This window comes from Coffea arabica, chromosome 8c (genome assembly GCF_036785885.1).
Source record: "Coffea arabica cultivar ET-39 chromosome 8c, Coffea Arabica ET-39 HiFi, whole genome shotgun sequence".
NCBI classification, from domain to species: domain Eukaryota; kingdom Viridiplantae; phylum Streptophyta; class Magnoliopsida; order Gentianales; family Rubiaceae; genus Coffea; species Coffea arabica.
Window position 1 is genome coordinate 2,870,639 of NC_092325.1, and position 19,675 is coordinate 2,890,313.

A 19,675-nucleotide genomic window follows, 5' to 3' on the forward strand; every position below is an offset into this window, starting at 1 on the left:
TAAGAGGACCAAATTGGCTAAAAGAAACACTAAATTCGTTTTAAAATTTTAATTACCAAAAAAAAAAAAATTGAAGGACCACAAGTCACAAGAAGTGATTTTCCGGCACCCAAAAAGTCTATCTGCTTTTATGGTTAGAAAACCATGGTCATCCAGAGAGAAAAGTTGCACGCTTGCATGGATACTTATCCATATATATGAAGCCAGAAAATGAAAGGAAAGCAAGAGAAAATGTATGGGTCCTCCTTGCACTGGTGATATTTTGACTTCACAAGAGTTTAAGTGTTCATAGAAAAGTAGGGAGGGGCAAAAATAAGCAGAAAGGAGGGTTGAACACTGTAATCACACATGGGGGTTCCATTCAGCCGTGACAGGAGGGGGAGGAGCCACGTTCCTCTCATCTTCGATTTGTTTGTGCTCTAAAATAACCTATCTGTAAAATTTAGATTTGTTTTGGTATTGTCTTACTCTTGCACCTCTGAATTTTGATATTATTCCTTTTAGCCCTACATTTGCACCCCAAAATTGTTTAAGTTTTTTGGAGCTGTCTTCGCTATTTTTACAATGGAATGGTGATGTAAAATATGTCAGATGATGTTGTTTTTACTTTCTTTCTCATCAATCTTATGTATCAATCTCCTATACACTGACAAGTGTGTTTGGACAGGAGATTATTTGCCCAAATATATTTGCTTACATCACTATTACAATTTTCAATATACCTTTCTATCTTCGCAATTACCTTTTTTTTATCTCACATACATCACATCACAAAAAGTGCTACAGTAAAAATATCTCAAATAATTTACATCTGAATTTGAATTTGGCATATATGTCGTATATTCAATCGTGATAATGTATATACCGTCAGTGTACATAAGATTTACTTAAATTTTATGTACTTAACATTACATATATCCAACCATATGAATTACAAGAGAACCAAACATTCATTTGATTGATTATATACATGTTATCCGCCTAATATAGGTTTCCTTTTTCTACCATTTCATGTTAATATTAAATGGCTGCTCAAAGGGCAATTGTATTTTAAGAGTCTCAATAATACCACCTATTGTAGTTCAAAGAACATAAACTCAAAATGCAATTTATTAGAGGCACCCTGATAATTACTCAAGGTATCATTTAAGAGTTAATGAATGAATTTATCCCCCAAGATTTAGTTGCTAAGGCTGAGGTTTCATGAATTAAAAGTCTTGAATTCAAATCTCCCGGTCACCTATTGAAAAAAAAAAAAAAATTTACCCATCAAGGTTGAGGCTAGTCGTGAAGCGTATGTTGCACTGTAAAAAAGGTTAAACGCAAGTTGAGGTCCATATTCAAATCTCCCTTCTCCTCCTCCTCGCTTTTTAAATCTCATCTCTCTCATACTATTATATATATACATATATATATATATATATATATATATATAGGGTTAAATTCCCTAGATACCCCCAAATTATTAACCAAGTTGCAAAACAGAAAAGGCATAAAGTTTGACATCAACATCCTTGTATTTTGTGCTTCATTTTTCAACTTGTTGGTTGAGAGATACATTCATGTTGAACAAACAAGAAAAAAACAAGAGCCATTTGGATATTTTCAATGAGAGGCATGGTGATTTGGTTTACCAAAAAGTAGCAGCAGTAGCAGCAACAATATTGCCAACCATTGCTCCAAAAAAAAAAAGAAAAAACATGGGCAGTTGGCTCTAAGCAGCACAGATTGACTGTAGACCTCAAAGATTCTCTGCCCTAAGACCCAAAGTTCCATTCAGCTTTTAACTGTCTGGAAGAGAAAACATAAATGGAATTTATAGATTACTAAGGCAAGTAAATTTTTTCATTTCCAAATATTTTTCAGCGTTCAACAGAGAAAGACTTCACCATTTCTTGCGCAAGAGGAAGAACACAAGTTTCGGCCATGACAACTTGTGGCCCATGAGTACCATTTTGGGCTCTTTGTACCCAAGGCATGGGAAAGTCCAAGGTCATCTTTCTCCCCAGTCTTTTAAGGGAGTTTAATTTCAGTGAAGATCAACCTACCAAGAATTCAAGATTCTAGGTGATCGGTGATGAATTTCGAAGTTGATAGATTTCTTTAATTTTCTTTTCTTTACATTGATGTGGGCTGGATGTCTTTAGCTTTTCAACTGCAGAAGGATTGAATTTTAGCCAAGTTTTAGACTTGCTTGAGGGTTGGCCAGGATGAATTTCTAGATTACTGCATTGAATTACTCATTCAGTTATTGACAAGCTTGTCAATCTAACCTGACTTCTTTCTAGTTCCTATCCCCCCGCCCCCAACCAAAAAAAAGAAAAAAGAATTGGTTTCTCTTTTTTCCTTTGATTAAAGTTGTCTAATGCATGAATACCATAATGTATGCAATATATAAATTCCATCTCGTTTCTCACCAAGACCACACCACTCTGTAAATGCTACAGATTAAATTGTTAAGAATGAAATTTCATAAGCTTGTAACTACTTGTAAAAGTAACTACTAATTGATGCGAGACGAGGTACAATATATAGATTGACTTTTTATGCACTGACAGTGAGACGAGATACAATATATAGATTGACTTTTTATGCACGGACAGTATATTGATTGTTATCTTTTTACACTAATAATTTTAGATATATGTCACATATTTATCATTTGAATCTCAAATTTGAATTCATGTCATTTGACATGATCTAAACTTGCTAGTATAAAAAAAAAAATACACACTAATAATACTGTATAAAATAGTCATCCATAACATATAGTAGTATATTCATATCATAACCATTTGCTTATTATATTTCTTTGCGACGACATGGAGATGTCAATCCTTGGAACACAACATAAATTTCAGCGCCGAACATTAGATTCAGATTACCATCTTCTTCTTGATGTCCATAAAAGGAAAGAAATGCTGATAGAGTCTTACAATTTACGGATTGAATTTTGGGTTATAAGCGATGGTTATGGTCAAAGTCATCCAACTTTGGCAAGGCTCCAAGAAAGTTGTCATCAAAATAGTGACATTGCGGTACGAAGATTAATCCACACCCACTTGCCAATAGAAGCCAAAAAAAAAGCCATCCAATCGGCTAATAGTCTAATAATAACCAATACCCTCTTTGGTCTTCCAATGTGCTTTATAAGTCACAATAACGCGTGGACCAGCTGCTGTTTGGCCAATTCTGCCTGACTTACCAGGCCAACATTCAATCTACACCAGTAAACCAAATTTTCAAAAAGTAAACCATGCAGAGAAAGAAAAGCTCTACCTTGACATGATCAACCAAAAGAAAAAATGAGAGACATTTTGGTTTACATTTGAGCTCAGCAACACAAGTTTTAAGAACAGACATTTATTATGGGCATGATTGGATATGTGCCATAAAAGGCCATTGCCAGGACAAAGATTAAAAACAGTCAAAAAGCAACTATCAACACATGGTAGAGATGATGCAGAATGCTAAAAGGGAGGGCCTTACCTAGTTTAGTGTTTCATCAGTTTTAGAAAGGGCAGTAATGCTAATGATCTGTACTATAACCATTATTGGAGCAGGATCATTGAAAAATGGGATATGAAAATTCCAAGAGGAAGGAGGGAAATAGAAGAGTCACTAGAAATTCAAGAGAAGGTCTATGTTCCTCATAAACTAAGCATCAGGTGAGAAGAGTATACCAATCCCATAATAGTATGTCCACAGAAAAGGATACAAACTATAGGCATCATCATCCTCATCCTCAAACAACTATAAAAGTACCAAAACATCAGTAAATTCCCTAAATGGAGTGATTAAAGTTCAATACCCATAATGCACCAGAAAATTTCAAAACTTAGAAGAAATATGAGTATAAAAGGATACAAGAAATGCTATAAGAGACGCTATCAAAAATTTAAATAGAGGATAGCATTTTTATACACAGAAATAAAGGTACAAAGGTCAGAAGCATAAGAATATTTCTAGCACTGAGTATAAGATCCAAATGTTGAGCACCGAGTACAATAAGTAGAGCATGAGAACCTTAAGAATTCAATCAAGAGGTTTATAACTGAAGAATAATTAAATTCATTGTCATGGTGTGCTTAAGGAAATACACTTACAGGAAAGCCCCCTGCCCCCACCCCCGCCCCCCCAAAAAAAAAAATCTGCAGCTAGCCTACATATAAAATTTTACTTGTCTGTAACCCTACCTCCTTAAATGTTACATTTCTTCTCTGCATCAGTTGCTGATCTTCACTACGTCACCTAAATCTAAAACTTGATTGGCAATAAACAGGCTGCAGTTGTTGCACAATCGACCTCTGAGAAGAGAACCTGAAATGAGTATTGATAAAACAAAGGGAAAGACTACATACTTCCAAGGACATCTTGCATTGAAGAAATTGCTACATTTCACAGCAGAAGCTAAAATACAAAGGGATCAGTCACCAAGGTCATGGCAAAACCTATGTAGAACCCCAGAAAAGTCAGTAGCTTTCTTTCCTATATTATTGATCCCTCCATCTTGGACTTGGGATCGCGAAAAATCCAGATGGGGACAAAGGAAACCCATAACCAGGAGATGGAGGCACTTGAGGCCCAGGGCCTAGTATCCCTGACTGAGCCATGGGAGAAAACGAGAAATTAGGAGTCATTGGAGGAGGGTGCTGAAAACCAGGAGAAAGCAATGGATACGATGATCTAGGAGAAAACAAATTTAAGAAACCAGTTGGCGATGGCAAAAGAAACTGAGAAGTTGGGGAAGGCAAAAGTGGAGGCGGACCATTTGTTCGGGGTGAAGGAAGAGAGGGTGGAGGACCATTCATCCTAGGAGATGGAAAAGGTGGAGGGCCATTCATCCGAGGAGATGGAAGTGGTGGAGGCATGTTCATTCTTGGAGATGGGAAAGGCGGCATATGCGGATTAGGAAGTAAGCCAGAAGCAGATGGCTGAGCTTGATTTGGACCAGGACCTTGAGGTATTGACTGGGGAAAAGGTTGCCTTGGCCCTGAATCTATGATTGAATTTTGAAGGTATCGCATGTAAACTGATATAGGAGACTCAGCTGTGTTTGGCCAAGCATCACCAGGAGTGAAGGGTGGCAGCATAGTTGGTGACGGTTGGCCATACTGGGGAAGAGGAGGTCTTGTGAAGTTGTTGTATGGAACACTGGCTGGAGGCTGCGCGGGAGCTGGCACTGGTACAGGAGGCTGCATCACCATAGGAGGTCGATTTATTGGTGTCAAGGGCGGTGGCCGAATCTTCTGCAACCGCATACTTGCAGGTTTGGGGGGATTTTGGGGAGGCCTAGGTGCAGATGGTTCTTGATTATGCAAAGGTGAACCAGTTAACTTTTGCACTATGTTCCGAAAATCATTTTTATTAATATTATACACCTGAGGCTGAGGTTGCTGCCTGGCAGCATTAGTAAAATTGGGTTGGTGCATTGGACTCTTCTTTATGTTCTTCCCTATCTTGTTCACACCCAAATTATCCGTATGCCGATTCATCTGCCTATTGGTATTATCCATATCAACACCTCGAACCGACCAACAAATACAGAATGGTGCAAGCTCAAATTTCTTTTCTTCTTCAGCTAGTGAATCCAACAATTACCATCTCAAGCATCAAAACAACACCTGATGCTCGAACCAAAGCAAAACTTAAAACTTATGTGTCTGTATAAACTCTCCACAATCTTCAGATCCTTTCAGAGTATTTCAAGAAATTCTCAAAATTTCAACTGCAAGCAAAACCAATTTCAGGACGAGAACAGCACCAAACTCAAGTAAAAAGCATAACCCTTTACCATAAACTCTTGAATCCAACTAAAAACCAGATCAATTTAGCTCCAATACGCCAAAAACCGAGCACTTTTACGAAATTCACAAGCAAAAGGGCAACAAATCTCAGCAAATATCGATCTTTTCACAAAAAAGTAACTCAAACCCCAAAAACCCTTCTCTCTCCGGATTTAAAAAAAAAGTGGCAACATACACCAATTAATTTCACTTTTCAATCCCCCAGATTCAGTCAACCACCTTTGTTCTGTCTTATCCAATCAAGATTCCTTTTTCGTTTCTACTTCACAAAAGAGCAAATAAATGCTAACAGAGATGAAAGAGAATGAAAATGATAAGGAGATGGAGAACTTTACGCCTGGACAAGCGGTTCAGAAGAGGGATATGCCCTGTGGGATTTTGCTTGCTAGACAGACGACGATTCTTGAATTGCTGCTTTTTCCTTTCTTTTCTCTTCTTTTCCTTCCATTTCCTTTCCCCTGAATTTTCTTCTTCAATCTCAGGAAACTTCTGAAGAAGCCCTTTTTCTGGAAATGAAAATAAAAGAAAACCCTAAAGCTAAAAGCGCAGAGCAGCGGCTAAGCTTTTCGGATGTTCGACTTTGAGGCGGTAAGGGAGGAGAGCAATGTCGTTGGTCAACTGAGGAAATGATAGTGAAAAGGAATTAATAATAGTAGAAAACACAAAAATGTTTTTAAGTGGTTTTTTCTCACAACTTTTCGGTTTGGGCAGTGGGCGTCGCTTTGAAGTTTGAACTGAGTGACGCCACCATTACCTCATGTTTCACACTACCACACACAGTGAAAGTTATACAGCCAGCAAGTCTACTAGTGCATGGCACTAACGTAGGTCGGCTTGAGTATTAGTTTTGCACGTTTGAACAAATATGGAATCAGATCTAAGGGAATAAGCAAAGGCATGAAAAAGAAAGTCAAAACTCAAACCCTTGTTGTATCCAATAGATAACCGTAGTAACATATTAAAGTAAAAATTTATTAAAAATATTTAAAATAAATACCATCTAATTTTTATTTTCAAGAAGTTAAATACAATACTATGAACTCAATTTTTATCGACTATTTCTATTTATTGTCAAAGTTTTAATCATATCAACGTTTAATCTTTCATTTGTTTGCACACAAAATCAATATTATTACCTCTCTTTCTTATATTTTCCTCCTTCACGCCACTTTTCCACTCCACAACCCATTTTTCTCTCGATACTCCCCTTCTTGATCTAACTTTTTTACATCCCTATAACCCTTTCTTGTTCTCCCAAATCCTACTTTTGTTTTGCTCTATCTTGTGACCACCCAATTATCCTATCTTTTATCCAATTCTGTAGCCTACTTGTCTCTTATCCTACTGTTATTTTCGTCTATTTATAGCTGAAAATGGTAACCCGTTGACTTGATTTGCCCATCAACAAATAAGCTTCCGTATGTAATTTATTTAGACACAGATCCAAACTCAATCATGAGTGGGTAAATCTAATTTCTCTAATAACTATATTCTAATTTTTGTAAAGACATATTTATCATTTTTCCTATTCTTAATTTCTATTCTTTTTTTTATTTTATCCTTTTCCTCCTTTCCTTTCATAAAAGTCTAATAAATTATTTTTACATTCTTGAAGAGTGACAGAATTTGAAACTTATTATGATCGCCATTTTAGGTTCCTCTGTGCAATTTTTTATATTTTTCTCTTTATTTTTGAGTAAAAATTGATTTACTAATTTGATATGTTGTTATTTTTTTTAAATACAATGATATACTATTTTGTTGCCAAACAAAATATGGAAAAATTAAATAAAATTTAATAGTGGGCCCATTCAAAATGATTTAGTTATATAATAAGGTGAATAATTATGAAAATGTGGTAATATGACAAAATAAATGGGATATTCTATGTAGAAGAAAAGTGATAGAGATATAATATGTTGATTGTTTTAAAAATGAGTATAATCAAATCATCCCTTATACTTGACAAATGAATCTTCCTTTTTATATATAGAAAAATCATTTCATTCAAACAAATATACACTAATGGCAGAAAATACATCAAACAAACATGACACATATACATATAGATCTGAAATCAATAGATATAACAGATCTAAAAAAATAATACAAATAAAGATAAAATTGATACTCCTATATATCTTTCATTAGGATAAATCATTGTAGCCCAATGTATCAGTGTATATTTGCTAACAATTAGATCTATTTAAAATTGGTTCAAGTTTAAAGAAAAATTTAGATCTGACAATAATAGAAAACTTGCAGATTTGAGAAACTAACCTAAAAAACTCTCACAAGAAAAAACTCAGAAGAGAATAAAATTCTCATTAGAACAATTTAGGAGAGAAAAAACTCTCACTTGGAGATCCTAGGAGAGAAGAACCTCTCATTAGGAAATTCTGAAAGAGAATTTATTCAAATATGAGAAACTAAAAACTATAAAGAGTACTTCCTCCCATGAAAAAATATCAGATTTGGCCTCTCTCCCATGAGAGAGATAAAGAATATCTTGATGGAAGAGTCTCAGAGAGAAGGGAGAGAAAAGAGTTTTTTGACAAATGAATATTCTATAGATATAAAAATGAACCCTAAATTGAGTTAGGTAAGTACAGTTATTGTTACAGAGAAATGGATCTTTTATCTAACATCGAAGATGCAGACATCAAAGTAATGTAGATTTGATAGGGTGATTTTGGACCTAATCAATTGATCCATCAAATTCTGGAATTCCAAAATGAATTTGATTAGAAGTATTAGTGGTTAACGGAAGACAAATGAATCTTTAGTTAAGGAGTAAAAGGTTTCTAATTTGGAAGTTTCAATTTTTAAATTTAAGATATTGATAGGTTTTCATTAACTGGATTTATGTATTAAAATAAATGAAAAATCTTAAAACAGAAAAAAAGGAAGAATTGAAAACTATTGAGAGGGTCTCCACTAAAATTTCACTCTATAATACACACACATATATAATTGCTTCATCAATGGTAGAAATTGACTATTATTTGCAAAAAAGAAATTATTTGCTTTCATTACAAATACATTAATAATCATTTTTTTTAATTTTTCTAACTACTTGTTTATATCACATGTAAAAAGAATTACAATTTTTATTCTGAAAAATTTTTCAAATACTCTTCTATCCAAACATCATTTATTTCTAATTGTAATTTTGAAGATTAACGGTACAATCATTGTATCTTTCTGCATTATTCAATGATTGTGATTCTTTACAATAATTAGAGCAATTGCACTGTACAATTGATAACCATAATAGGTTATTAAGTTTGGATGGATATGATATTGATTAGTTGATAACAATTTTCAATGAGTTAGTGACAAAATTTGTTACTCCCTCCATCCCACTTTGATAGTCTTGTTTTCTTTTTTCGTCTGTCCCAAATTGTAGTCCACTTTCCCGTTAAGAAATGTAGTAATCATTCAAATTGTCTAAAATACCCTTATTAAATATCTTGTTATTAATACATTGTTATTAAATACTAACTCACTACATTGAATACATTGAGCTTTTCCAATACTAATCCATTAGCTGTAACGGATATTAATTGACACTCTTCGTGATTAGCATAAGAGTATTTTAGGAAATTATTAATCTAAATTTATGTTTCCAACCAAATTAATTACACTTTCTTAATCTGTGTGAAAAAAAAAATCAAGACTAACAAAACGAGACGGAGGGAGTATGTTTTTGGCATTGACATTGTGCCTACATTTATTCTGATAATACCTACATCTATTACACATTAATAGTAATGCAATGGACACTAATAATTGCAGAAGGTTTTGATCTATTTTTCTCACAATAATGTTTGACCATAAAACTAATTTTTTTCCCAAAAATCACTTTTCATAATTTATTTTAATCAGAGTAAATTTATCACATTGAACCGTCATTCATAAATAAGAAAACGCTTCACCTGTAATCGATAGGCTTGACGGTGCTGCCGACTATGGGAAGAATAAAACGTGTAAATATGAAGGAAGACCAAAAGGTGGAAGAACAAGTCAAAGGGGATGTAAGTTAAAAGAAGGGATATTTCATTTTCCACATTTTTTAATATAAAATAGTTTTTTTTTTTTAAGCCATAAAAGTGGTGTCACGGCATCTAGTTCGTAAACATGTTCCAACTTCCAAGCAAGTCAAGTGCCATAAAGGGACTTCGGTATGAAGGCGAAGAAATTATTGGGTAAATAGTAATTTAAAAAAGCATTGGATGATTGGGAAGTGGATGGGACATTTGAGAAGATGAGTTGGAGATCCAAATATCAAGGGCCAAGGCTAGTGGGCATTTGTTTTTGCCCTTTTTTTCCTTCTTGTTTTGCTGGCAACTTTCCAGCCATGACAACAATCTTAGGACGTGCATTTGGATAATGTATCATGTATGCCGGTTTCCGCTTTGACCATTCTTAATAGAGATTCTAATAAATACACATTCTTTGACAAGTTTTAAGCAATTCCTACCAATTTTTAATGGCTAATAACAAAAAAATTATACAGAAAAATCCCTCATAATTTCAAAACGTATGCTTTGAACTAAATTATAAAGGTAACGAAATCCATTAAAATTAACAGAAATAAATTATTAGAACCTAAAAAAAATTTTTATACCTAATTTTTAATAAATATACATGTTCTACCCTTCAATCCCTGATTCTCTCTCTCTAGAGAATGAAACAAATGATATTGTTGAAATGCCTTTTGTTCAGTTATATCAGAGTATTTTTATCATTTCGTCCGTCCCCGTTAAGTTTAACGAATTCCGTTACCTTTATAATTTAGTTCAAAATATGAGATGCCATTTTATATATTTTAAAATCATAGAGGACTTTTTTATATATTAACTTTTATTACTGGGGCCTTTTTTATTTTTTACTCACTTTTAATACATAGAAGGATGAATACATAAAAGCAATTTTAAATGGGCCAATTTGTAGTGAATTATTTTGAGTGCCCCCCGGACCCCACCCAACCCCAGATGAAGATTGGTCAAACAATGAGAAACTAACGAATTGTGTTGGAATTTTATGGGTAGACATGATCGGTTGCGTTTGGACCACTGGGTGAAGTAAAAATGTGTAGCATTGGCTGAGGGATTAAATTATCAGGTATTTTAAAACTAGATCTATCCATGTTAACTATTGAATATTTAAAAATCGGATTTATCCAAAATTTGGCTTTGACTTGGAACCCATTGGGAATACGTGTTTAATTTCTAACATTGGCTGAAGAATTATATACAGTAATTTCGGCTTTTAGTCAACAAATCTGAAACCAAGTAGGGGTTTCGTTCAAATGTGTCGGTTAAATATTAATGCTCTGATTTCCTTTGGAAAATGATATGATATTGTCGGAGCATTTTTGCTTTACAAAAAATTAAAGAATACCTTTTGCAAGTCAAAACACAATTCTGACTTGATAATGAAACGATTGAAAATTTATTCGGGAATTGTTATGATATTAAAATTTGATCGAAAAGTGAATTTTTTAACTAAGAAATGTTGTCGTTGTCAATTAATACCAACCTGACCAGCTACCTGGAGAAATCAGACTAGCAAGTTGCAAGCTGCAAACAGAAACGTGTACGCTGGTCCTGACTTCAGACCGTCATTTCTTTTTTTTTGGGTTGGATCATACATCGGTTACGGGGAAAGGACAGGTTCAATTAAATCTTAAGAATCAACATGAACTGAATCATCATCGAAATAGACAGACGTGCGAAGCACCTGTTGGATTCAGAAGAAATCATATGTTAAAGGGTAAAATATCAAAAAATTTCTTGTGATTTATTAAATATTTAATTTAACTCCCTCTGATTTAAAAATCTACACTATAATTCCCTGTGATTTCAACTAATTTGAAAATTGGACGAAAAGTGTCCAATTTAACCATTGAAATATCAATATTGCTCCTATATAAATGAACTCTCTATAGTTTGTCGAATGTTCAATTTAACTCTCTCTGGTTTAAAAAATTACACAATAATTCCCTGTGATTTCGACTAAATTAAAAATTGAATAGAAAACATCGTACGCATAATAGAAGCAATATTGACATTTCACAGACAAACTTTAGATTGGATGGTTTCTATCCAATTTTCAATTTAGTCAACACCGCAGGGAATTATAGCGTAGGTTTTCAAACTAGAGGGAGTTAAATTGAACATTTATCAAACCATATGAAGTTTTTTGGTATTTTATCCTATATTAAATGATAATTTTTTTTTTATCAGACGGCAACAATTAATGTAGTTTACTATTAATCCTATTCTAACTTACACTTTGGGAGAGCAGGGAGGGGCAAGAGGCCTAACAGGACTTGGAAAAACTGACGAGAATTGAATCACTGTCGAATCACACAAATACACTACGCATCCGTGTAAATTTTTTTAAAAAAAACCATATATAATGACATGGAAGGTAATATCTGAAACTATTGATCTTCCACCTCATAAAAGTGGCCAAAGCTCTGGCAAGCTGTTGGTTACTTCAAACCATCGCGTGAACGAGGAAAACTTCAAACTAGACAAGGCAAATGCAATTCTCTTTCTATATTTAGAAAGGGAAACTGCTATATGCTAATTTTATTGGTTTGTTATGAAGTTTTATCAAGTTTGACTGTAACTAAAGTGCTTTTACGTGAAATGTGCCGCATGCATAATGATTAGACAAGTCCATTTTCTTGACCGGTGCTAAGCTAGAGAAAATGGAGACTTTAATCCAGCCAGATCTTCAAGAAACAGAGAACAAATGTTAATTCAAACTTAAATTAGCAAAGTCCTTGTGATTCTGATAAGTGATTCTCATGTGGGTAGGGCAATAGATCCCAATGTCCACCAGAATTGCATCTCTTCTAACTTGGTCCCCTACTAAAAGAAACCACAAAGAAGAAAGAAGGAAAAGCATTCACTGCTAATGTATAATTAGGCACAAATAAAAGGATCTATGTTTATCAAAAGAATAAAATTGAAATTAAAAAAAAGAAACTAAAAACAACGAAAGGATTTTTAAAAAATCCAAAAACGAAATACGGAAGTTAATTGAAAAAAGGTTGGCGTTTTGGGGTGAGAGAGGCTCGAACTCTCGACCTCAGGATAACTCAGAAGCTATGAGACCTACGCGCTAGCCAACTGCGCCACCACCCCTGTTTGTTCCTACGACCCTGGAATCTTTTTATAATATTAAAAGTGCTGCAGGTTACACGTTTCAGCCGAAGGGAAAAGCAAGGGAATAGGCAGCGAATACACTTGGCAGCAAGCCTATTGTTAAAGTTTGCGTTGATGTTTGGTCGTATTTTGAACAGTCTCCTGACTTGACAAGACCCACAACCTGAAACCCAAAAAAAAACTTCGGTTTTCACTGTTCACATCCAAAGCTCGCATAATTTCCAATAAAATTTTCTACATTTTTGTTGTTTGCTAAAGAACCCGATTTGCTCTTAAGGCTCTCTCCCACTGCCAATTCCAATTTCTAGTATTAGAAAGGGATCTTTAACATGGATGAGAATGTGTGCAGAACTTGTCTTGAATGAGGTACTAATTTCTTGCTTTTAGTGTTTTTTTTTTTGTAGAATCTGTTTTGTGTACTAAGTAGTAGTACAATTCATTTAGTGATATCCACAAGCAAATTTGATACGTGTGTTTGTTTTATCTGCGATTTTTATTTTTGTTTGTGATTTAGTTTGGAAATGAGCAGTTGGGCGTTTCTTGCAGTCAAGGGCTTAGCTTTGCATTCTGACATATCTTGAACACTTTTTGGTTGTCAAGAAAACACCTTTATACCAGTTTTGAAGTTGATTTCTTTATGTTTTTTTGAATTAAGTGTAGCTTTTGCAGAGATGAATTTTCCCTCTTATAACTGGGAACCATCAGTTTTAATAGGAAAAAGGACACGTTTCCCCAGCTTCAGCTTGATTTACAAAATGAATGGGGGATATTGGTTATCTAGCATTATCTCTTTACTTTTCTGGAGTCCCTGACTTCTTAAAACAAACCCCTTTTCTGGTGCAATTAAGACTCATTCTTATTTTCTTGGTATGGCGATGAAGACTTGTGTTGGATCTAGTTCACAAAGTTTGATGCTTTATGAGTCTGTTTGCGGTGGCCTGGCTAATGTCAGTTCAGTTCATTATGTTTCGTTTAATGGATCTCAGTTTTGTTGAAGGTTACAGTTATCTTATGATGGTATTAGTTTGCCTTGTCTTCTAGATTCTGCTGCTGAACTTGTTAAATTTATATTGTATGTTGAGCTTGTACATGTGCGAAATGGAACTTTATTGCATTAGGATTCCATGCCTCTAGGGTGTTTGTGCGATAGATTTCACTGTCTTATCCATTATTTGGTTTGAGTGTTAAGGTTCCTGAGTTCAAAATTCATGGTTGTTTATCTTTTATATGGGTAGTTCATGTTGGATGTTTGAAGAGGTTCACAAGATAGCAATTTAGTTGACATCTGTGTTGTACATGTGACACGGAGAAGAGGATCAAAAGTTTTTGTTTTGAATGGATGGTGTTCATCCTCGTCGATCTCTGATGAGGCTATTTTTTAGTGCACAATACTTTTTCATATTTGGAAGTTTGTTATGTTCATCTGGAATGATTTATGTACTTTGAAACTGCTAAGATCCTTAATCAATGGCAGAAGAAATTGTACCCGTGCCCTTGGCTTGGTAGCACATCATTATAAGGTTTTCAGTGCCCCTTTTGATACTGTTCCAATCACAAATATTTAAGAATTTTAAACTGAAGTCAGATAAATAGCTGTCTAAAAGGATGCTTGCTTCGTGGAATTTAGTATAGAATGATTTTTGGGACTTGAGAAAACTTATGCACTGGTTGACATAAATAAATATTCCTTTCTCATGTTCAATGCTTGAGCTGTTTTCGTGCTTTTTAAAGCTAATGTGTGACAGTTAAGATAGTTTGCCCCATTTCAGAACTAGAGGTGACAATTTTCAAGTTTGTGCATTCTGAAATTCATACCATCTCTCAGGTCTTGGGAACTGTTATGTTAGATATACGGCCCTCTGATTGATTGATTTAGGATGTAGTCATTCCATGATGTGAATCATTATGCAATCAATGTTTGTTCTTTACACAAAATTACTGAATCTACGGATCATTTTCTGGTATTTACATAATTATATATCCCAGTGTAATTTCATTAAAAATAATCAAATAAGGAATTTACCTTGTGGACTTGCAATTAGCAACTAAGTACAGATGTACAGCAAGAGCTTGTGTTGAGTAACATATATTCTTAATATCCTTAAAAAAAAAAAAAAGAAATTTCCACTTTTAGGTCACGTAAAGCTGCATTTCCATGGGAGAACCTGAAACTATAGTTTGTACTGTCAAAGCATTTTGTACCAAATATATACTGTTAAAATTATTTTCATATTTGCAGTTTTGCATGTATGGAGTTGTGAAGCAACATCAGATAAGCATACTACTTAAGGATTGATGCTTTTGTGATGTTGGGTGGATTCTTTAAGAGGTTGTATCAGTAGTAGCTAATTATTGTTTGGAAGATCCTTACAAGCTTTTCACAGCAGAAAGCATAAGTGGAAAAGTTGTATGTTGTAACAAAGGTTTTGACCCGTTTGCTTGAGAGATGGATATTGCACAGAATGCTAATATATCTGGTGGGAATCTCTCTCTGATAACATCTATTGATCAAAACGATCAAGGTAGAAGCCATCATGATATTATGATGCGCCGTCTAAAAAATAGAGAACGGCAACGTAGATATAGAGCTCGGAAACGTCTTGCAGCTGAGAGAATGCTGACATCCCATCCAGTGCAGTACCTGGAAGCCGATACAAAGAAGGCACCTGCCTCTATGCCACTGCCCAAAGAGATCAAGCGGAGGCGGCGGAGGAAGAAGGAAAGTAGCATGGATCAATTTACTGCAACTCAAATAGAAATGCCTTTGCATTACACTGAAGCTGATTCAAAGAAGGGACCCACCTCCCTTCCCCTGCCCAAAGAGATTAAGCGGAGGCGACGGAGGAAGAAGGAAATTACCATGGATCAATTTATGCCGGTGCATGTACAAATGCCTTTGAGTGACACTCCTCAAGAGTTTGCAACTCGGGTACACAGCCGAAGAGATTGGAAAAGAGATGCGAGAAGGGCCCACGCATTGAAAGAGCAAGAAGTTAGAATTCATGGCCCTGTTATTCCGGTGGTAACATCTGTTAGTGCAAGCCAAGTCCAGTCTTTTGCTTCTGCCTTCTATCCTCATTCAGACAAAGAATGTCAGACACGTGGGGCTAGAGTTGACAATGAAGCACAAAAGGTGGTGCCTAGCCGAAGACACTGGAAAGAAGAGGCCAGAAATAGGAAAAGTCAAAATGCTTAACAAGAAATCAGCTGTGGGGTGGGTTTGGGTGTTGTGAATACTCTAGTTCTGTTTCTTTTTTGCTGAGAGTAGTATTAGGATATCTTCTGGCTTTTTTTTTTTTTTTTTTTTTTTTGTAATATCTAACTTGTCCTTGTAGTGAAGTTTTTCGTGATCAAGATTTGTGTGTAAACTGTTCTCTACCTCTTCTGTCTTTTACAAGTTTATGGTGAAGTTATGTTAATCTGTTATCTGCTGGACTTTTGGTCAGTAGCTGTACAGAACCTGAAGTTGACGGTTGCCTTTAATGGCTGATAGTGCGTGTAGAGTATATTTAGGATTGGTCGAGTTTTATCCTGACCACTTTCTACAAAACCCAACGACATATCTCATCTATTCATCTCCAGAAACTCAATTACAGATTCTGTCAGCGCAAGTTCCTGTTCCTGTACTTGAGGGATATAGCAACTGATCCGTCAACTGATCCCTTGACAGTTGCCTAAAATTGTTAAATTCATTGCAAGCTGTCCTCTTGAATAATCGAAAGCAGCGACTGAATATGGTTTATCAGTTTATCTGGCATAAGTAGCATTTGGTGCTATTCCAGCAATCGCGTTTATATATTACAATACAATCAGGTTATGGTCTTCAAAATGGAAAACAGATCCTAAGAAAGAAGAATATACCCAAAAGGAAAAGTTCTTGATAGGAATTTGCTATTTCTGCACAGAAGGTGTTAATTGACACGGTAGCAAATCTATAGTTCTATGCCTCCACTGCTACCTTTTTAATCCACTTATTGCATGTTATAGAAACACGAAAGTTGCTTTCATACATCTTCTACATCAATTGTTGACACCCCATGGTTTTCTATGGCTTCAATGCATATAGCAGTTCAATATTTTGATTGAATAACCGCGGACAGGTTCAGTTCATTCTTGTTTGAAAACACGATTTGCAAGTTGAAACACACGAGCAACGTTGGATGACATGGTTCCCCAGTCTGGCAAGCTCCTTTGGAACATATGCATTTGGTTAATGAAATTAAAATTTGAGATTTGATTATCAAGCATTTCAAGGAATAATGGAAAAGTCTGCTAGATCATTGAATATGAACAGATGAAAGTCTCAAAAGAAAAGCGAAGATGCTAATCATGCGACTACTAGAGTTACTAGCAAATTTTACAAGAGAGAATTTGTAGGTGCCATATTTCAATAGTAACACCAAATTCCCCGACCCTGTCTGTACTAACACCGGTCAACTTTCAATCACAGCATCAGATGCACCTGCTATTTTTCTTTTCTATGGATATGAAATCCAAGAGAGAAAATATGAAACTGTTCATATTCTGGCAAGCTCCTTTGGAACAGGTGCAGGCGGTTCAGTTCAGTTAATGAAATAAAATTTTAGATTTGATTATCAAGCTTGCAAGGAATAATTGAAATGTCTTTACAATCATGCAATACAAGAATTACTAACATATTTTACAAGAGAGACTTTGTCAGTACCATATTTCTATAGTAACAACAACAAATTCCCGGTCCCTGTACCAACACCGGTTAACTTTCAATCGCAGCAATAGATACACCTGCTGTTTTCCTTTTCTATGGATATGAAATCCAAGAGAGGACATATGAAACTTTTAATAAGAGAAAAAGGGAAAAAAAATGACAAGTAGGGGATATTTGAGGATGCATGGGAAGTAGCATCCTAGCATACACAGCTATCAACTAGATAATGCTTGCACTTAATCTATTTATGAAGATGGTAAGCATCCACCCTTCTCACATCCTCAAAGCTCCAATCCCTTCTCATCCCGCTGCTCCTTACCAATCTTGGCGTGCCCGTCTCGATAGGTGCACTATTGTGGATCCTATATTTACCCTTATTCGCATTCTTTTCAGCCATCAGAATCGTCCCAGTTCGCACTTTGTCATAACTAGGAGGCCTTGGCACCAGATTTCCTGACCAGCTCCTGTCAACTGTAGGCAAAACCATGTAGCCATTCGGCTTTCCTTGGTACAATCCGCTTCTCATATCAACATCTGAATCTGTCCTCTTCATGCCTTGACAGGTCAAGCAATTGAGATTCATGGTGTTAAAAAAGGAGATCAACTGTGCGCTTTTTTTCTTTGTTTCTGTGCTATGATCAATCTGATGGCTAACCCCAGGGAAGCGGCAAATAGGTTACCTAATGATTCAAGATGTACAGTTTTTATTTACATGTGATTGAAGATCTCTTGTGGGTTAGGATGGATGGAAAATCCCAGGCAGATTGGAGCTGTGATAATCCACAAAGAATGTTTAAGGGAATAGGTTGGTGCAGGCTTGGGGTGCTGCTTCCCATTTTGGCCATAGGCATTGTCTTCTTGTTAATAAGAATTATTCTTTGTATTTCCCTCAAGATTAGGTCCTAGAAAAATGGTGAACCAATGATCCAATTCATGAGAAGCAAAGAAATCTCCAGGCTTGCAAACCCGAGAAAGCAGCAGCAGTGCACTTGACCGTATATTTAATTTGTAAAGGATTTCTGAACCGCGTCTGTAATAAGTCAGCAAAAATAAATCATTGTTTGGATCTACTAGTTTTTCAAACACTATAAAAACTTTTAAAAAGTACTCTAAAAAATAGTCTAAATTTTTTTTTATATTCAAAAAATATCTCAAAATATATTTTAAAAACTCTATTACTCTTAAATATTTCAAAATATTTTCTAAAAGTATCCTAAAATATATTCTAAAAACTCCGCTACAATAAAATTTTTCAAAAATACCCTCAAAAATAGCTAATTCAAACGGAGGTGTCTGAGCCAAATGTGGTTGATTACATTTGATCAATGATGAATTAGAATAGACACCAAGGTTTGAGAGAAAATACGCACACATGTTTCCTTCTCAAATGAAATCTTACATGTTGCAACAAGGATGGCTGCAATAATTCATAATATATATTATTGAGCAACACTAAATCAACGTACAATAAAAATTATTTGAGAAAAGGCCTGGGTTGAATTGTCATTTTTTTTCTCTAAAAAATGTTTACGATTTCGTGAAATATTTTTTAATCGTCTTTTTACGTCACAAATCAAATTATTACAGTGCATTTTTTATTCAAAAGTTTTCAAAAAGACAGCAATCCAAACAGAATCTTAAGTATGCTGAGATAATTTATAGAACACAAATTGATAAAGCAATAGAGGCAAAGAGCTACTCTAACCCATTACTTGCTCAATATTACTAGTATTGTTCCTAGACTTGAACAATCTTTTCACCCTATCTGACAGATTAAGGTCAGACGTGGGAAGAATCAAGGACGTGGATGGTGGATCCCAGCTCTACGACGCCGTCTTCCACAGGTGTATTAACCAAAGTCTGGATCCCATATTTCCGGGCCTCATCTGCATGCGTACAATCCAAGCCCGCCAGCTTCTGAGTGCCAGTAACCCAAATTGCAGTAGACGTCTCGAAGGCCCGGCCCGGGAGCCCAGCTCCACCAACAAAAAACTGAG

The 19,675-nt window shown here is 35.2% G+C and overlaps 3 protein-coding genes, 1 long non-coding RNA gene and 1 other non-coding gene across 5 annotated transcripts; 1 reads left to right on the plus strand and 4 right to left on the minus strand.

Annotated features, from left to right (window-relative positions):
* Positions 1 to 4,174: 4,174 nt before the first annotated feature.
* LOC113705339 (uncharacterized) lies at positions 4,175 to 6,148 on the minus strand. The gene has a single exon (XM_027227153.2). It carries the CDS (start codon positions 5,514 to 5,516, stop codon positions 4,494 to 4,496), a length of 1,023 nt encoding a protein of 340 aa, XP_027082954.1. The 5' UTR covers positions 5,517 to 6,148; the 3' UTR covers positions 4,175 to 4,493.
* LOC140013668 (uncharacterized) lies at positions 4,175 to 6,568 on the minus strand. Its single transcript, XR_011820485.1, has 2 exons — positions 6,143 to 6,568; positions 4,175 to 4,307 (listed from the first exon to the last, which is right to left on the minus strand). It is a non-coding gene; the product is annotated as an uncharacterized lncRNA (long non-coding RNA).
* A 6,317-nt stretch (positions 6,569 to 12,885) lies between these two features.
* TRNAM-CAU (transfer RNA methionine (anticodon CAU)) lies at positions 12,886 to 12,970 on the minus strand. Its single transcript is given in 2 exon segments — positions 12,886 to 12,921; positions 12,933 to 12,970. It is a non-coding gene; the product is annotated as a tRNA-Met (tRNA).
* A 111-nt stretch (positions 12,971 to 13,081) lies between these two features.
* LOC113705603 (uncharacterized) lies at positions 13,082 to 16,456 on the plus strand. The gene is made up of 2 exons (XM_027227515.2): positions 13,082 to 13,357; positions 15,231 to 16,456. The coding sequence occupies exon 2, from the start codon at positions 15,438 to 15,440 to the stop codon at positions 16,185 to 16,187; it is 750 nt and encodes a 249-aa protein (XP_027083316.1). The 5' UTR covers positions 13,082 to 13,357; positions 15,231 to 15,437; the 3' UTR covers positions 16,188 to 16,456.
* A 1,162-nt stretch (positions 16,457 to 17,618) lies between these two features.
* On the minus strand, positions 17,619 to 18,701 carry LOC113706359 (uncharacterized). The gene has a single exon (XM_027228249.2). The coding sequence runs from the start codon at positions 18,259 to 18,261 to the stop codon at positions 17,920 to 17,922; it is 342 nt and encodes a 113-aa protein (XP_027084050.1). The 5' UTR covers positions 18,262 to 18,701; the 3' UTR covers positions 17,619 to 17,919.
* Between the last annotated feature and the right edge of the window lie 974 nt (positions 18,702 to 19,675).